Source organism: Oncorhynchus tshawytscha, unplaced genomic scaffold, assembly GCF_018296145.1.
Source record: "Oncorhynchus tshawytscha isolate Ot180627B unplaced genomic scaffold, Otsh_v2.0 Un_contig_14216_pilon_pilon, whole genome shotgun sequence".
Classification (NCBI taxonomy): domain Eukaryota; kingdom Metazoa; phylum Chordata; class Actinopteri; order Salmoniformes; family Salmonidae; genus Oncorhynchus; species Oncorhynchus tshawytscha.
In genome coordinates this window covers 61,426-81,561 of record NW_024608798.1, presented here as the reverse complement: position 1 = coordinate 81,561, position 20,136 = coordinate 61,426, and the positions used below count along the sequence as shown (strand labels likewise).

At 42.1% G+C, this 20,136-nt stretch overlaps 1 protein-coding gene across 1 annotated transcript in view; it reads right to left on the bottom strand.

Annotated features, from left to right (window-relative positions):
* Positions 1-1,397: 1,397 nt before the first annotated feature.
* The window catches only part of LOC121843828 (ryanodine receptor 2-like), a gene marked incomplete at its 3' end in the record, with an annotated part of 73,619 nt that continues 54,880 nt past the window's right edge, over positions 1,398-20,136 (bottom strand). The window contains exons 15-21 of the mRNA XM_042313683.1: positions 16,471-16,547; positions 16,300-16,373; positions 8,938-8,955; positions 2,360-2,440; positions 2,055-2,143; positions 1,811-1,939; positions 1,398-1,581 (exon numbers count right to left, since the gene is read on the bottom strand). Coding sequence (XP_042169617.1) covers positions 1,398-1,581; positions 1,811-1,939; positions 2,055-2,143; positions 2,360-2,440; positions 8,938-8,955; positions 16,300-16,373; positions 16,471-16,547 — 652 coding nt within the window. The remainder of the gene's footprint in view (positions 1,582-1,810; positions 1,940-2,054; positions 2,144-2,359; positions 2,441-8,937; positions 8,956-16,299; positions 16,374-16,470; positions 16,548-20,136) is intronic.

The window sequence follows — 20,136 nt, the reverse complement described above, 5'->3', positions numbered from 1 at the left end:
TACGACTGCCACTACTCTACTACTACTACTTATATTGGCTACTACAACTACTACTACTGGTACTACTACTACAGCTACTACTACTGCTACTACTACTACTACTATTGCTGCTCTACTACTACTGGTACTGCTACAACTTCTACTACTACTGCCACTACTACTACTACCACCACTACAACTACCACTATTACCACTACTACTAGTAGCTACTGCTACTACAACTTCTACTACTACTGGTACTACTACTACAACTTCTACTACTACTGCTACTACTACTATTGCTGCTCTACTACTACTGGTACTTCTACTACAACAACTACTATTGCTGCTACTACAACTTCTACTACTACTGGTACTACTACTACTGCTACTACTACTACTACTACTATTGCTGCTCTACTACTACTGGTACTACTACTACAACTTCTACTACTACTGCCACTACCACTTCTACCACCACTACAACTACCACTATTACCACTACTACTAGTAGCTACTGCAGTACAACTTCTACTACTAATGGTACTACTACTACAACTTCTACTACTACTGCTACTACTACTGCTGCTCTACTACTACTAATACTACTACAACAACAACTACTACTACTACTACTACTACTACTACTACTACTACTACTACTACTACTACTACTACTACTATTGCTGCTCTACTACTACTACTACTACTATTGCTGCTCTACTACTACTGGTACTTCTACTACAACAACTACTATTGCTGCTACTACAACTTCTACTACTACTGGTACTACTACTACTGCTACTACTACTACTACTACTATTGCTGCTCTACTACTACTACTACTATTGCTGCTCTACTACTACTGGTACTACTACTACAACTTCTACTACTACTGCCACTACCACTTCTACCACCACTACAACTACCACTATTACCACTACTACTAGTAGCTACTGCAGTACAACTTCTACTACTAATGGTACTACTACTACAACTTCTACTACTACTGCTACTACTACTATTGCTGCTCTACTACTACTAATACTACTACAACAACAACTACTACTACTACTACTACTACTACTACTACTACTACTACTATTGCTGCTCTACTACTACTACTACTACTATTGCTGCTACTGACTACTACTACTACTACTACTGTAACTACTACCACTACTACTACTGGTTCCCATAACTACGGTCCCTACAACTAAAAACTACTACTACTACTACTACTACTACTACTACTACTACTAGACTAGCTGTTGCTGCTCTGCTGGTTCTACTACTACTACTACTACTGTAACTACTACCACTACTACTACTATAACTACTGCTACAACTACTACTACTACTAGACTGCTACTACTACTACTACTACTACTACTACATAGTAATCCAATGCTACTGACCTGTGACAGCTTCATCTGCATGTGAGCGAAGACATGGAGGAAGCCAACGACAGCGTCCCACAGACGGCTGTGAGCTAGACTCTGCTGGTTCCCAGTACTCTGCTGGTTCCCAGTACACGGTCCCTACAACACAACAACACAGACAGCTGTGAGCTAGACTCTGCTGGTTCCCAGTACACGGTCCCTACAACACAACAACACAGACAGCTGTGAGCTAGACTCTGCTGGTTCCCAGTACACGGACCCTACAACACAACAACACAGACGGCTGTGAGCTAGACTCTGCTGGTTCCCAATACACGGACCCTACAACACAACAACAAAAAACACATCATGGTACATAAGTCTGCCTGTGAAAACATTTTCTTTACTATATCAAGGGAGAATAAGGATAGCCCTGGGATCAACAGTACCTGTATGTACTCTGTGAGAGTATTGAAGACCTGTTTCGCAACGTTAATTGCCTTGGAGAAATTGCGCTGTCCTTGTTCATCAATGACGTCCTTTCCCGAATAGTACCAGTAGAAATCACTGATTGATTCCTGTGTGTCGAGAGAAAAGCCACATAGACAAGTGGTTAGCAACAGTACGATGACTCTATTTGGCAGAGTTGAAGCGCTGTAACGATATAACCCGAAGAAGACGGTAAAAGGTCACCTGAACTCTCAGAAGGTAGTCCACGGTAGAGATGATGATGTTGACCGTAGTGTTGTTCCCCGTCTGAGTTCGCAGGTAGTTCTGAAAGTCTTTCCACATCGAGGCGGAAGGAAGAATAACAACACAGACAACGTTCTATAGTGATGCACGACTACAATGAGAGATTCCAGGTACAACTGGGAAAAATCTAGGAAACAGAGAGGAACCGGGGTTCTGGGTATTGACTAGGGGGGTGGGACAACAGTAGTCTGGTGAGCCAGACTGGAAGTCTAGCAAGACTTGGGCTAGACGACAGTACCGCTCACCTGAGTTGTGACCTTCACAAAGCAGCTGCAGGAAGCGGAACAGGTCACAGGTGAACTCATCGTCCTGCATCACCTTCTCTCCTGTACGGCGACGGGAGACAGACGGACAGACGGACACACGGGAGGGACAGCAGAGAGCATCAATAACAGAGCTGGCTGGTTTTGATCCACAATCACTACTGATCTGATTGAGGTATGGAGTAAAACCCAGGTACACCTGGGACACAAGATACACCTGGGACACACCATACACCTGGGACACATGATACACCTGGGACACATGATACACCTGGGACACAAGATACACCTGGGACACAAGATACACCTGGGACACACCATACACCTGGGACACACCATACACCTGGGACACACCATACACCTGGGACACACCATACACCTGGGACACATGATACACCTGGGACACAAGATACACCTGGGACACAAGATACACCTGGGACACAAGATACACCTGGGACACAAGATACACCTGGGACACAACATACACCTGGGACACAACATACACCTGGGACACATGATACACCTGGGACACATGATACACCTGGGACACATGATACACCTGGGACACATGATACACCTGGGACACAAGATACACCTGGGACACAAGATACACCTGGGACACAAGATACACCTGGGACACAAGATACACCTGGGACACAAGATACACCTGGGACACAACATACACCTGGGACACAAGATACACCTGGGACACATGATACACCTGGGACACAAGATACACCTGGGACACAAGATACACCTGGGACACAAGATACACCTGGGACACAAGATACACCTGGGACACAAGGGACACAACATACACCTGGGACACAAGATACACCTGGGACACAACATACACCTGGGACACAAGATACACCTGGGACACATGATACACCTGGGACACAAGATACACCTGGGACACAAGATACACCTGGGACACAAGATACACCTGGGACACAAGATACACCTGGGACACATGATACACCTGGGACACAAGATACACCTGGGACACAAGATACACCTGGGACACAAGATACACCTGGGACACATGATACACCTGGGACACAACATACACCTGGGACACAAGATACACCTGGGACACATGATACACCTGGGACACATGATACACCTGGGACACATGATACACCTGGGACACATGATACACCTGGGACACATGATACACCTGGGACACATGATACACCTGGGACACATGATACACCTGGGACACATGATACACCTGGGACACATGATACACCTGGGACACATGATACACCTGGGACACATGATACACCTGGGACACATGATACACCTGGGACACATGATACACCTGGGACACATGATACACCTGGGACACAACATACACCTGGGACACATGATACACCTGGGACACATGATACACCTGGGACACATGATACACCTGGGACACACATCACATGATCCGAGTCTGGAATGGGTGAGAAACATGGGAGTGATCTGAGTCTGGAATGGGTGAGAAACATGGGAGTGATCTGAGGTGAAGCGGTACTAACCGAAGCAGCATTTTATACCGGAGTCTTTGAGCCAATAAAGTACGATTTTGCAAACAGAGGGTAAACAGAGTTGTTGACCTCTTTTATATTAGGTCCTTGTAGAAGCAGTAGTATTGAGTCTAAACTGGGACAACTAAGCATGCCCAGCAGGCCAACAGTATACGGACTGTGTTTAAAAGGCTGCCTCTAAAGTAATGATGCTAATGAAAAGAAGACGACAGGCTGGTGACACGGTGGGGCTGTGACACGTCCACTGTAATGTTACCAACTCTGACAACATAAAGATAACTTGGTGTCTGAATTTCATGTTGGAGAGAGAAAGAGAAACAGGCTTGAAAGTGCTTCGGATGATACAGTGAGGTAAAACAGAGATAATCACTGGGATATAGATAGCTACTTTGATGTATTTCAGATAGAGTATAAATGACCGGTGTGACCGCACAGTGAAGGCTTGCTACTTTACACTGCCCAGGCTATGGGAGAAAAAAACATCGATATCAAATTGCTGCTAGTATTTCTAATGGTTTAGAAAGCAACAATACAAGGTGACACTAGAACGTATACTTGGTAAGTGCACTTTCAGGCATATTTCACCATGATAGACCAGATATGAAGTCTCATTAAGTGGCTAATTGGTCAACAGAGGATATGTTTCCTCTCCACATTGACTCTGTACCGGTACCCCCTGTATATAGCCTCCACATTGACTCTGTACCGGTACCCCCTGTATATAGCCTCCACATTGACTCTGTACCGGTACCCCCTGTATATAGCCTCCACATTGACTCTGTACTGGTACCCCCTGTATATATCCTCCACATTGACTCTGTACCGGTACCCCTGTATATAGCCTCCACATTGACTCTGTACTGGTACCCCTGTATATAGCCTCCACATTGACTCTGTACCGGTACCCCTGTATATAGCCTCCACATTGACTCTGTACCGGTACCCCTGTATATAGCCTCCACATTGAGACTGTACCAGTACCCCCTGTATATAGCCTCCACATTGACTCTGTACCGGTACCCCTGTATATAGTCTCCACATTGACTCTGTACCGGTACCCCCTGTATATAGTCTCCACATTGACTCTGTACCGGTACCCCCCTGTATATAGCCTCCACATTGACTCTGTACCTGTACCCCCTGTATATAGTCTCCACATTGACTCTGTACCGGTACCCCTGTATATAGCCTCCACATTGACTCTGTACCGGTACCCCCTGTATATAGCCTCCACATTGACTCTGTACCTGTACCCCCTGTATATAGCCTCCACATTGACTCTGTACCTGTACCCCCTGTATATAGCCTCCACATTGACTCTGTACCGGTACCCCCTGTATATAGCCTCGACATTGACTCTGTACCGGTACCCCCTGTATATAGCCTCCACATTGACTCTGTACCGGTACCCCTGTATATAGTCTCCACATTGACTCTGTACCGGTACCCCCTGTATATAGCCTCCACATTGCCTCTGTACCGGTACCCCCTGTATATAGTCTCCACATTGACTCTGTACCGGTACACCCTGTATATAGCCTCCACATTGACTCTGTACCGGTACCCCCTGTATATAGTCTCCACATTGACTCTGTACCGGTACCCCCTGTATATAGCCTCCACATTGACTCTGTACCGGTACCCCCTGTATATAGTCTCCACATTGACTCTGTACCGGTACCCCCTGTATATAGTCTCCACATTGACTCTGTACCGGTACCCCCTGTATATAGTCTCCACATTGACTCTGTACCGGTACCCCCTGTATATAGTCTCCACATTGACTCTGTACCGGTACCCCCTGTATATAGTCTCCACATTGACTCTGTACCGGTACCCCCTGTATATAGCCTCCACATTGACTCTGTACCGGTACCACCTGTATATAGTCTCCACATTGACTCTGTACCGGTACCCCCTGTCTGTACCGGTATAGCCTCCACATTGACTCTGTACCGGTACCCCCTGTATATAGCCTCCACATTGACTCTGTACCGGTACCCCCTGTATATAGTCTCCACATTGACTCTGTACCGGTACCCCCTGTATATAGCCTCCACATTGACTCTGTACCGGTACCCCCTGTATATAGTCTCCACTTGACTCTGTACCGGTACCCCCTGTATATAGTCTCCACATTGACTCTGTACCGGTACATCCTGTATATAGCCTCCACATTGACTCTGTACCGGTACCCCCTGTATATAGTCTCCACATTGACTCTGTACCGGTACACCCTGTATATAGCCTCCACATTGACTCTGTACCGGTACCCCTGTATATAGTCTCCACATTGACTCTGTACCGGTACCCCCTGTATATAGCCTCCACATTGACTCTGTACCGGTACATCCTGTATATAGCCTCCACATTGACTCTGTACTGGTACCCCCTGTATATAGTCTCCACATTGACTCTGTACTGGTACCCCTGTATATAACCTCCACATTGACTCTGTACCGGTACCCCCTGTATATAGTCTCCACATTGACTCTGTACCGGTACCCCCTGTATATAGCCTCCACATTGACTCTGTACCGGTACATCCTGTATATAGCCTCCACATTGACTCTGTACCGGTACCCCCTGTATATATCCTCCACATTGACTCTGTACCGGTACCCCCTGTATATAGCCTCCACATTGACTCTGTACCGGTACCCCTGTATATAGCCTCCACATTGACTCTGTACCGGTACCCCTGTATATAGCCTCCACATTGACTCTGTACCGGTACCCCCTGTATATAGTCTCCACATTGACTCTGTACCGGTACCCCCTGTATATAGTCTCCACATTGACTCTGTACCGGTACCCCCTGTATATAGTCTCCACATTGACTCTGTACCGGTACCCCTGTATATAGCCTCCACATTGACTCTGTACCGGTACATCCTGTATATAGCCTCCACATTGACTCTGTACCGGTACCCCCTGTATATAGTCTCCACATTGACTCTGTACCGGTACCCCCTGTATATAGCCTCCACATTGACTCTGTACCGGTACCCCTGTATATAGCCTCCACATTGACTCTGTACCGGTACCCCCTGTATATAGCCTCCACATTGACTCTGTACCGGTACCCCCTGTATATAGTCTCCACATTGACTCTGTACCGGTACCCCTGTATATAGCCTCCACATTGACTCTGTACCGGTACCCCCTGTATATAGTCTCCACATTGACTCTGTACCGGTACCCCCTGTATATAGCCTCCACATTGACTCTGTACCGGTACATCCTGTATATAACCTCCACATTGACTCTGTACCGGTACCCCCTGTATATAGCCTCCACATTGACTCTGTACCGGTACCCCCTGTATATAGCCTCCACATTGACTCTGTACCTGTACCCCCTGTATATAGCCTCCACATTGACTCTGTACCAGTACCCCCTGTATATAGCCTCCACATTGACTCTGTACAGGTACCGCCTGTATATAGCCTCCACATTGACTCTGTACAGGTACCGCCTGTATATAGCCTCCACATTGACTCTGTACAGGTACCTCCTGTATATAGCCTCCACATTGACTCTGTACAGGTACCTCCTGTATATAGCCTCCACATTGACTCTGTACAGGTACCGCCTGTATATAGCCTCCACATTGACTCTGTACAGGTACCGCCTGTATATGTATGTTTCCTGGGAATATTGGTCAACGGAAGGCTGTATGTTTCCTGGGAATATTTCACATATGTTGTCATGACTTTTCTTATAAATCTCATAAAGGGTCATGAATAACGTTAACACTAGGAAAGCATCATGTGCCAGTAGCCAGTAATTATTACCAACTCATGAAGCAGCTGTCACCCATTACCATTTAGATTCCTCTGGTGTATCATACAAACTAATATGGACTTTTCAGAGAGATATTCAGTGTAAATCAACAACAACAACAACAACAGAAACATGAATGAAAATACAATATCAGTTCAAAAACACAACATAAATAATTGGGGGAAAGTTCATTGAAAAATGGACAATTTTCACATAAAAAAACTGAAGTACAAGTACGGACACAAAAAACAACAACAAAGAATACAACAACATCGACTGCATCACAGCTGGACCAATCACAGAACACAGAATCAACAGCTGGACCAATCACAGGCACACAGTGTCAACAACTGGACCAATCAGAGGGGAGACACTTGGGTGATTGGGTAAACCTTCCACTAGGCACAGATCAGACCACTGAAGCCAATCAGCCACAGGTTCTTAATGCACAACAGACGACAGAGAGGGATGGACACCACAAGTTCTCCTTATATATATATATGAATAACACACATCCAGCCAAGTGCCACGACGGAGGACCAGAACAGACCAGACCACCACTTCACTTCAAAACAGCTCACTGATCTTACATCTAGAGTTACAGCCAGATACAAACCCCAAGAGGGATGACAGGGAGAGAGAGAGAGAGGCTGGTTGCCTACAGTACAGCTCTACAACAGCATTACATGGCTCTAGGTTGGAGAGAGAGAGAGAGAGAGAGAGAGAGAGAGGAGGTGAGGGAGAGAGAGAAGAGGTGAGAAAGAGAGAAGAGGTGAGAGAGAGAGAGAGAGAGAGAGAGAAGAGGTGAGAGAGAAGAGATGAGAGAGAGAGAGAGAGAGAAGAGGTGAGAGAGAAGAGGTGAGAGAGAAGAGGTAAGAGAGAAGAGGTGAGAGAGAGAGAGAGAGAGAGAGAGAGAGAGAGAGGTGAGAGAGAGAAGAGAGAGAGAAGAGGTGAGAGAGAGAGAGAGAGAAGAGGAGAGAGAGAGAGAGAGAGAGAGAGAGAGAGAGAGGTGAGAGAGAGAGAGAGAGAGAGAGAGAGGTGAGAAGAGAGAGGAGAGAGAGAGAGGTGAGAGAGAGAGGTAAACCAGACCTCAGAACAGATTGACAGCGTCATGCTATAGTAAAGGCAGAGCAGCAGGATATAGGGAAGGAAGAGGCGTCACGACCTGGACAGCTAATCACATCTAACAACACAAAGCTAACGAACGAACGACAGGAAAATGGCAGAAGTCATAATTACCACGCTCATGAGTGATGACTGAGGAGGGGAAGACAGTACATTAAATCAAAGAGAAAAAAGGAAGGAAAGAAAGAAAGCAGAAGTCAAACAGATTACAAATAGCTTTCAATATGGTTTTCATATCGGTTTGTTTCTTTGCAAATAAATCAGTTTAGGGTGAAGTATAGCGCAGAGCAGAAGTTGTCACTGTACATTGTAGACAATTATGGAACGACGTTTGGGTCTTTGCGTGTCAAAAAAAAGATAAACTTCTATGAACACTATTTGACGTGTCAAAATAAGCTTGTTGACCAATCAGGACCTGAATATGACTGCACGTCACATACTAATTCAACACGTTCATACATGTTTTACAAAGTTATTACACATGGATTACAGTATCCACGTCGTGTTTCATATGTCGTGTTTCATATGTCATGTCGTGTTTCATATGTCATGTCGTGTTTCATATGTCATGTCGAGTTTCATATGTAATGTCGAGTTTCATGTCGTGTTTCATATGTCATGTCGAGTTTCATATGTCATGTCGTGTTTCATATGTCATGTCGTGTTTCATATGTCATGTCGTGTTTCATATGTCATGTCGTGTTTCATATGTCATGCCGTGTTTCATATGTCATGTCGTGTTTCATATGTCATGTCGTGTTTCATATGTAATGTTGAGTTTCATGTCGTGTTTCATATGTCATGTCGAGTTTCATATGTCATGTCGTGTTTCATATGTCATGTCGTGTTTCATATGTCATGCCGTGTTTCATATGTCATGTCGTGTTTCATATGTCATGCCGTGTTTCATATGTCATGTCGTGTTTCATATGTCATGTCGTGTTTCATATGTCATGTCGTGTTTCATATGTCATGTCGTGTTTCATATGTAATGTCGAGTTTCATGTCGTGTTTCATATGTCATGTCGAGTTTCATATGTCATGTCGTGTTTCATCTGTCATGTCGTATTTCATATGTCATGCCGTGTTTCATATGTCATGTCGTGTTTCATATGTCATGTCGTGTTTCATATGTCATGTCGTGTTTCATATGTCATGTCGTGTTTCATATGCTATGATGTGTTTCATATGTCATGTCGTGTTTCATATGTCATGTCGTGTTTCATATGTCATGTCATGTTTCATATGTAATGTCGAGTTTCATGTCGTGTTTCATATGTCATGTCGTGTTTCATATGTCTTGTCGTGTTTCATATGTCATGTCGAGTTTCATATGCTATGATGTGTTTCATATGTCATGTCGTATTTCATAGGTCATGTCGTGTTTCATATGTCATTTCGTGTTTCATATGCTATGATGTGTTTCATATGTCATGCCGTGTTTCATATGTCATGTCGTGTTTCATATGTCATGTCGTGTTTCATATGTCATGTCGTGTTTCATATGTCATGTCGTGTTTCATATGTATTGTTGAGTTTCATGTCGTGTTTCATATGTCATGTCGTGTTTCATATGTAATGTCGAGTGTCATGTCGTATTTCATATGTCATGTCGTGTTTCATATGTCTTGTCATGTTTCATATGTCATGTCATGTTTCATATGTCATGTCGTGTTTCATATGCTATGATGTGTTTCATATGTCATGTCGTGTTTCATATGCTATGATGTGTTTCATATGTCATGTCGTGGTTCATATGCTATGATGTGTTTCATATGTCAAGTCGTGTTTCATATGTCATGTCGAGTTTCATATGTCATGTCGTGTTTCATATGCTATGACGTGTTTCATATGTCATGTCTCATATGTCATGTCGTGTTTCATATGTCATGTCGTGTTTCATATGTCATGTCGAGTTTCATATGTCATGTCGAGTTTCATATGTCTTGTCGTGTTTCATATGTCATGTCGTGTTTCATATGTCATGTCGTGTTTCATATGTCATGTCGAGTTTCATATGTCTTGTCGTGTTTCATATGCTATGATGCTGGTCAACAGACACACTTCCCCAGGCTCTGGACAGTGCTGGTCATAAAACAAGCTAGATAGCTGATGGATGCGAACAATGTCCTTCCCCAAAAACTTAGCAAACCGACATAATCTGTTTCAGTAGCTATTTTGTTTAAAATACATATATTTTAACTAGGCAAGTCAGTTAAGAACAAATTCTTATTTACAATGACAGCCTAGGAACAGTGGGTTAACTGCCATAATCAGGGGCAGAACGACAGATTGTCAGCTCGGTGATTCAATCCAGAAACCTTTCGGTTACTGGCCCAACGATCTAACCACTAGGCTACCTGCCACCCCTATCTATCTAGCTAGGTGTCATAATCTAAAATAACCCTAAATTATAAGACAGTTCTTACTTGATTAATGGTGGTCGGACCCATTTATGTGAAGCTAGCCACAATAGTGGACTTTGTGGTTCGCCTTCAAAATAAAAGTCTCAATGAAAGTGATGCAAATTAATACAAATAGTGGAATCATGCCATAATGGAATAGATCATACTAAACTAGGTTGGAATGTTCTTATATAAATTCAACAAAATACAATAATTTGTTAATTTGACAGAAACCTGTTGAAAACACACTGGATGTAGTAGACTTTCGAATGGCATTGGGGGCTTATTATCCTTATTTCACTGTACAGCCTTACGTATGGGTTGTGGATCAATGACATGGGTTATCAGTCTACTCAGTGACACCCAGAGAACATTAGCATCAATAGCTCTTATTGCGGGACTCTGAAACCACTGTGAACTGAGCCTCATGTATTGCACCAGTCAACCCTACTATGTATTGGACACGATTCCAGAGGGAAAACAAGACAATGTGGAGGTTTTGGAGCCTGATATCGCTGAGGAGGACGTTGGGAAAAAGCACTTTGGTACTGAGTAGACTGATAACTCCATTTCATTGCTCCACATTCCAACACTCCAGCCTTGTTTAAAACATCTTAAGGATAGGGGGCACTATTTTGACGTCTGGATGAAAATCCCAAAGTAAACTGCCTGCTACTCAGGCCCAGAATGATATGCATATAATTGGTAGATTTGGATAGAAAACACTCTAGTTTCTAAAACTGTTAAAATGATGTCTGTGAGTATAACATAACTTATTTGGCAGGTGAAACACGAGGACAAACCATCCAGGATTTTTTGTTGTTGTTGAGGTCACTGTCTTTTCAATTGGTTTTCTATAGGGAACTAGATTTATGAGGGACCTGATTGCAAATTCCACTATTGTGGCTTCAAAACACATAACCAGGCCCGGTCAAGCCACACTACCCACATGAAGTTAGCTGGCTGCTTATAAGGTTAGTTTTGGGCAGCAGGGTTAAGTAGCTGGCTAGCTAGTTATTTCAATAGGAGAACAACAAGTAGCTACCTAGCTAATACTTACTCACATGGATTCCTAAATCATTGCTAAGAATAGTGAAAATGAATGCAGTTTCTACTGGTAATTGTTTTCAGGCTGGTTGCATTGGTGCTAGCTAGGTACCAAACTAAAGCTAGCTAGCTACCCCAGAAATTGCTAATAGCATCTGTATCAAAAATTTTTGCTAACATGTTTGATCCGGATTTAATTTCAAATGCTCCCACAGACGTTTTCCCATTCGATGGAATAGATAATGTGTTATTACCTAGATAATGTGTTATTACCTAGATCATGTGTTGTTACCTAGATAATGTGTTGTTACCTAGATAATGTGTTATTACCTAGATAATGTGTTATTACCTAGATAATGTGTTATTACCTAGATAATGTGTTATTACCTAGATAATGTGTTATTACCTAGATAATGTGTTGTTACCTAGATATTACCTAGATAATGTGTTATTACCTAGATAATGTGTTATTACCTAGATAATGATTATTACCTGATAATGTGTTGTTACCTTACCTAGATAATGTGTTATTACCTAGATAATGTGTTATTACTAGATAATGTGTTATTACCTAGATAATGTGTTATTACCTAGATAATGTGTTATTACCTAGATAATGTGTTGTTACCTAGATAATGTGTTATTACCTAGATAATGTGTTATTACCTAGATAATGTGTTATTACCTAGATAATGTGTTATTACCTAGATAATGTGTTATTACCTAGATAATGTGTTATTACCTAGATAATGTGTTGTTACCTAGATAATGTGTTATTACCTAGATAATGTGTTGTTACCTAGATAATGTGTTATTACCTAGATAATGTGTTATTACCTAGATAATGTGTTATTACCTAGATAATGTGTTGTTACCTAGATAATGTGTTATTACCTAGATAATGTGTTATTACCTAGATAATGTGTTATTACCTAGATAATGTGTTGTTACCTAGATAATGTGTTATTACCTAGATAATGTGTTATTACCTAGATAATGTGTTATTACCTAGATCATGTGTTATTACCTAGATAATGTGTTATTACCTAGATAATGTGTTATTACCTAGATAATGTGTTATGATAATGTTATTACCTAGATAATGTGTTATTACCTAGATAATGTGTTATTACCTAGATCATGTGTTGTTACCTAGATAATGTGCTATTACCTAGATAATGTGTTATTACCTAGATAATGTGTTGTTACCTAGATAATGTGCTATTACCTAGATCATGTGTTATTACCTAGATCATGTGTTATTACCTAGATTATGTGTTATTACCGAGATAATGTGCTATTACCTAGATAATGCGTTGTTACCTAGATAATGTGTTATTACCTAGATAATGTGTTATTACCTAGATAATGTGCTATTACCTAGATAATGTGTTATTACCTAGATAATGTGCTATTACCTCAATAATGTGTTATTACCTAGATAATGTGTTATTACCTAGATAATGTGTATTACCTAGATAATGTGTTATTACCTAGATAAGGTACTGTACAGCTTTGACAGTGACGCTTGGCTTGTTATTTGACGTGTCAAATTAAAAGCTTATTTGAAGCGTCCAATAGTGTTATTTGACTTGTGTCTTTTTTGACACGCAAAGACCCAAACGGTGTTCCAAAGAGAATTAAGAAAAGAGAATTTAGAACAGGAAAAGAGTTGGTCAGAGTTCTAGAAGACTGCACATTGTAGAGAATTTAGAATAGGAAAAGAGTTGGTCAGAGTTCTAGAAGACTGCACTTTGTAGAGAATTTAGAATAGGAATTAAGTTGGTCAGAGTTCTAGAAGACTGCACTTTGTAGAGAATTTAGAATAGGAAAAGAGTTGGTCAGAGTTCTAGAAGACTGCACTTTGTAGAGAATTTAGAACAGGGTACTGTGACAAAACAGTTGGTTGATTATTCATAAACCCCCCCCCCAAAAAAAAGGAATTGTATTCCGTTTCAATCAAGTAGTGGCAACATGTGTGACCCACTATGAAACATTTTGTTTTAAAATGAGGGAGAGAAAAATAAACAAATCAAATAAAAGAGCAAAATGCTTACATTTCTTCTACTGCATATGAGAAGTAATATAGTAATATAAACCAGGAAGGAAGGGCCATAAGAACAGTGAGTGTATGACAGAAAACCTTCCAGATGCCACTCTTCCTACTAACATTAACAATGATGATTTTGAAGGTTTTATTATGTCGCAAAAAAAACTAATATATATACTAAGTTCTGCAATGATTAGCGATTGTTGTTTGTTTGTTCAACCCTGTGGCTCCACTGATTTACTCTGCTCGTGCTGATTGACTTGCCTATGGGATAAGCTTGGTGCTGATTGACTTGTGTATGGGATAAGCTTGGTGCTGATTGGCTTGCGTATGGGATAAGCTTGGTGCTGATTGGCTTGCGTATGGGATAAGCTTGGTGCTGATTGACTTGCGTATGGGATAAGCTTGGTGCTGATTGACTTGCGTATGGGATAAGCTTGGTGCTGATTGACTTGCGTATGGGATAAGCTTGGTGCTGATTGACTTGCGTATGGGATAAGCTTGGTGCTGATTGACTTGCGTATGGGATAAGCTTGGTGCTTATTGACTTGCGTATGGAATAAGCTTGGTGCTGATTGACTTGCGTATGGGATAAGCTTGGTGCTGATTGACTTGCGTATGGGATAAGCTTGGTGCTGATTGACTTGCCTATGGGATAAGCTTGGTGCTGATTGGCTTGCGTATGGAATAAGCTTGGTGCTGATTGACTTGCGTATGGGATAAGCTTGGTGCTGATTGACTTGCGTATGGGATAAGCTTGGTGCTGATTGGCTTGCGTATGGGATAAGCTTGGTGCTGATTGGCTTGCGTATGGGATAAGCTTGGTGCTAATTGACTTGCCTATGGGATAAGCTTGGTGCTGATTGGCTTGCGTATGGGATAAGCTTGGTGCTAATTGACTTGCCTATGGGATAAGCTTGGTGCTGATTGGCTTGCCTATGGGATAAGCTTGGTGCTGATTGGCTTGCCTATGGGATAAGCTTGGTGCTGATTGGCTTGCCTATGGGATAAGCTTGGTGCTGATTGGCTTGCCTATGGGATAAGCTTGGTGCTGATTGGCTTGCCTATGGGATAAGCTTGGTGCTGATTGGCTTGCCTATGGGATAAGCTTGGTGCTGATTGGCTTGCCTATGGGATAAGCTTGGTGCTGATTGGCTTGCCTATGGGATAAGCTTTGTTGTCAATGTATCCTTTAAAAAATAATAATAATAATTTGTCAAAGAGAAAACACAGGGAATTTGTTCCTACACCGCCTGACTAGCATATTGGAAACGCTCGCTATAAATTAGCATCAACTTTGATTCATTCTTAGAAGTGTTGTCCATCCATCCAGCCTTTGAATACAACATTGACCACAACACAGGTAGAATGTGGCGCCCATAGACAACACATGGGAGGTTCGTAAATAACTGAAGAGCACAAAGACATTTGACGTGGACAGCAGGAAATGAAAAGTGATTGTTGCACGTAGACAGACGACACAGATACAGGAGACGCTGTATTTTTCACTGTCCAAACCCAACAGAACTCCGGTTCAGTCAATGTGATGACAAAACAAGAAGACAAAGGAAGAAAACCAGGATGAATTTGGACAAGGCACAACTACAACACAATATATATTAAACACATCCTAGATATGGATCTTAAATATCTTATATATATATAATACGTATATGTGTCATCTTTTATTATGTCCATGTGTGTTCTGGTATGATACCCATTTCCCTCTTTAATACTGAATATATTGTGAAGACATTATGGAGATGAACTCTCCCATATTCAGCATGTGTTGTACAGAGACAGTAGGACATTACCTTTAATTAACATAGACAGTAGGAGACAGTAGGACATTACCTTTAATTAACATAGACAGTAGGAGACAGTAGGACATTACCTTTAATTAACATAGACAGTAGGAGACAGTAGGACATTACCTTTAATTAGTGTTTCTACTTGTCGGTAGTTAATATGTACCTGATCCCTCCTCTGTCACCATGCCCAGTCCCTCTGCTTTATTCTGGCGCTCAAACGCATTCAGGTCCAGAACACTGGAACAGAGAGACAGAGAGGTTAACGACATATTTACACACGAACACTCCACCGAACGGAGCGAGCGACGTGAGGATGAGGAGGGTACAGCAGTACCTGCACGACTGCATCAGACCAGCCAGACTCTGGAAGAAGCCCACGTCCTTCTTGTCTTTCAGGTAGTCCAGCATTTTCTGTCAGAGAGAAACACGGGGACATGAGAGAGTAAACACTACAGAGACATGAGAGAGTAAACACTACAGAGACATGAGAGAGTAAACACTAGAGACATGAGAGAGTAAACACTAGAGACATGAGAGAGTAAACACTAAAGAGACACAGAGACATGAGAGAGTAAACACTACAGAGACATGAGAGAGTAAACACTACAGAGACATGAGAGAGTAAACACTACAGAGACATGAGAGAGTAAACACGACAGAGACATGAGAGAGTAAACACTACAGAGACATGAGAGAGTAAACACTACAGAGACATGAGAGAGTAAACACTACAGAGACATGAGAGAGTAAACACTACAGAGACACAGAGACATGAGAGAGTAAACACTACAGAGACATGAGAGAGTAAACACGACAGAGACATGAGTGAGTAAACACTACAGAGACATGAGAGAGTAAACACTACAGAGACATGAGAGAGTAAACACGACAGAGACATGAGTGAGTAAACACTACAGAGACACAGAGACATGAGAGAGTAAACACTAGAGACATGAGAGAGTAAACACTACAGAGACATGAGAGAGTAAACACTACAGAGACATGAGAGAGTAAACACTACAGAGACATGAGAGAGTAAACACTACAGAGACATGAGTGAGTAAACACTAGAGACATGAGAGAGTAAACACTACAGAGACATGAGAGAGTAAACACTACAGAGACACAGAGACATGAGAGAGTAAACACTACAGAGACATGAGAGAGTAAACACGACAGAGACACAGAGACATGAGAGAGTAAACACTACAGAGACATGAGTGAGTAAACACGACAGAGACATGAGAGAGTAAACACTACAGAGACATGAGAGAGTAAACACTACAGAGACATGAGAGAGTAAACACTACAGAGACATGAGTGAGTAAACACTACAGAGACATGAGAGAGTAAACACTACAGAGACACAGAGACATGAGAGAGTAAACACTACAGAGACATGAGAGAGTAAACACGACAGAGACACAGAGACATGAGAGAGTAAACACTACAGAGACATGAGAGAGTAAACACTACAGAGACATGAGTGAGTAAACACTACAGAGACATGAGAGAGTAAACACTACAGAGACACAGAGACATGAGAGAGTAAACACTACAGAGACATGAGAGAGTAAACACGACAGAGACACAGAGACATGAGAGAGTAAACACTACAAAGACATGAGAGAGTAAACACTACAGAGACACAGAGACATGAGAGAGTAAACACGACAGAGACACAGAGACATGAGAGAGTAAACACTACAGAGACATGAGAGAGTAAACACTACAGAGACACAGAGACATGAGAGAGTAAACACGACAGAGACACAGAGACATGAGAGAGTAAACACTACAGAGACATGAGTGAGTAAACACAACAGAGACATGAGAGAGTAAACACTACAGAGACATGAGAGAGTAAACACTACAGAGACATGAGAGAGTAAACACGACAGAGACATGAGAGAGTAAACACTACAGAGACATGAGAGAGTAAACACGACAGAGACATGAGAGAGTAAACACTACAGAGACATGAGTGAGTAAACACTACAGAGACATGAGAGAGTAAACACTACAGAGACATGAGAGAGTAAACACTACAGAGACATGAGAGAGTAAACACTACAGAGACATGAGTGAGTAAACACTACAGAGACATGAGAGAGTAAACACTACAGAGACACAGAGACATGAGAGAGTAAACATGACAGAGACACAGAGACATGAGAGAGTAAACACTACAGAGACATGAGAGAGTAAACACTACAGAGACATGAGAGAGTAAACACTACAGAGACATGAGAGAGTAAACACTACAGAGACATGAGAGAGTAAACACTACAGAGACATGAGAGAGTAAACACTACAGAGACATGAGAGAGTAAACACTACAGAGACATGAGAGAGTAAACACTACAGAGACACAGAGACATGAGAGAGTAAACACGACAGAGACACAGAGACATGAGAGAGTAAACACTACAGAGACATGAGAGAGTAAACACGACAGAGACATGAGAGAGTAAACACTACAGAGACATGAGAGAGTAAACACTACAGAGACATGAGAGAGTAAACACGACAGAGACACAGAGACATGAGAGAGTAAACACTACAGAGACACAGAGACATGAGAGAGTAAACACGACAGAGACACAGAGACATGAGAGAGTAAACACTACAGAGACACAGAGACATGAGAGAGTAAACACTACAGAGACACAGAGACATGAGAGAGTAAACACGACAGAGACACAGAGACATGAGAGAGTAAACACTACAGAGACATGAGTGAGTAAACACTACAGAGACATGAGAGAGTAAACACTACAGAGACACAGAGACATGAGAGAGTAAACACTACAGAGACATGAGAGAGTAAACACTACAGAGACATGAGAGAGTAAACACTACAGAGACATGAGAGAGTAAACACTACAGAGACATGAGAGAGTAAACACTACAGAGTCATGAGAGAGTAAACACTACAGAGACATGAGAGAGTAAACACTAGAGACATGAGAGAGTAAACACTACAGAGACATGAGAGACACAGAGACATGAGAGAGTAAACACTACAGAGACACAGAGACATGAGAGAGTAAACACTACAGAGACACAGAGACATGAGAGAGTAAACACGACAGAGACACAGAGACATGAGAGAGTAAACACTACAGAGACATGAGAGTAAACACGACAGAGACACAGAGACATGAGAGAGTAAACACTACAGAGACATGAGAGAGTAAACACTACAGAGACATGAGAGAGTAAACACTACAGAGACATGAGAGAGTAAACACTACAGAGACATGAGAGAGTAAACACTACAGAGACATGAGAGAGTAAACACGACAGAGACATGAGTGAGTAAACACTACAGAGACACAGAGACATGAGAGAGTAAACACTACAGAGACACAGAGACATGAGAGAGTAAACACGACAGAGACACAGAGACATGAGAGAGTAAACACTACAGAGACATGAGTGAGTAAACACTACAGAGACATGAGAGAGTAAACACTACAGAGACACAGAGACATGAGAGAGTAAACACTACAGAGACATGAGAGAGTAAACACTACAGAGACATGAGAGAGTAAACACTACAGAGACATGAGAGAGTAAACACTACAGAGACATGAGAGAGTAAACACTACAGAGACATGAGAGAGTAAACACTACAGAGACATGAGAGAGTAAACACTAGAGACATGAGAGAGTAAACACTACAGAGACATGAGACACAGAGACATGAGAGAGTAAACACTACAGAGACACAGAGACATGAGAGAGTAAACACTACAGAGACACAGAGACATGAGAGAGTAAACACTACAGAGACACAGAGACATGAGAGAGTAAACACTACAGAGACATGAGAGAGTAAACACTACAGAGACACAGAGACATGAGAGAGTAAACACTACAGAGACATGAGAGAGTAAACACTACAGAGACATGAGAGAGTAAACACTACAGAGACATGAGAGAGTAAACACTACAGAGACATGAGAGAGTAAACACTACAGAGACATGAGAGAGT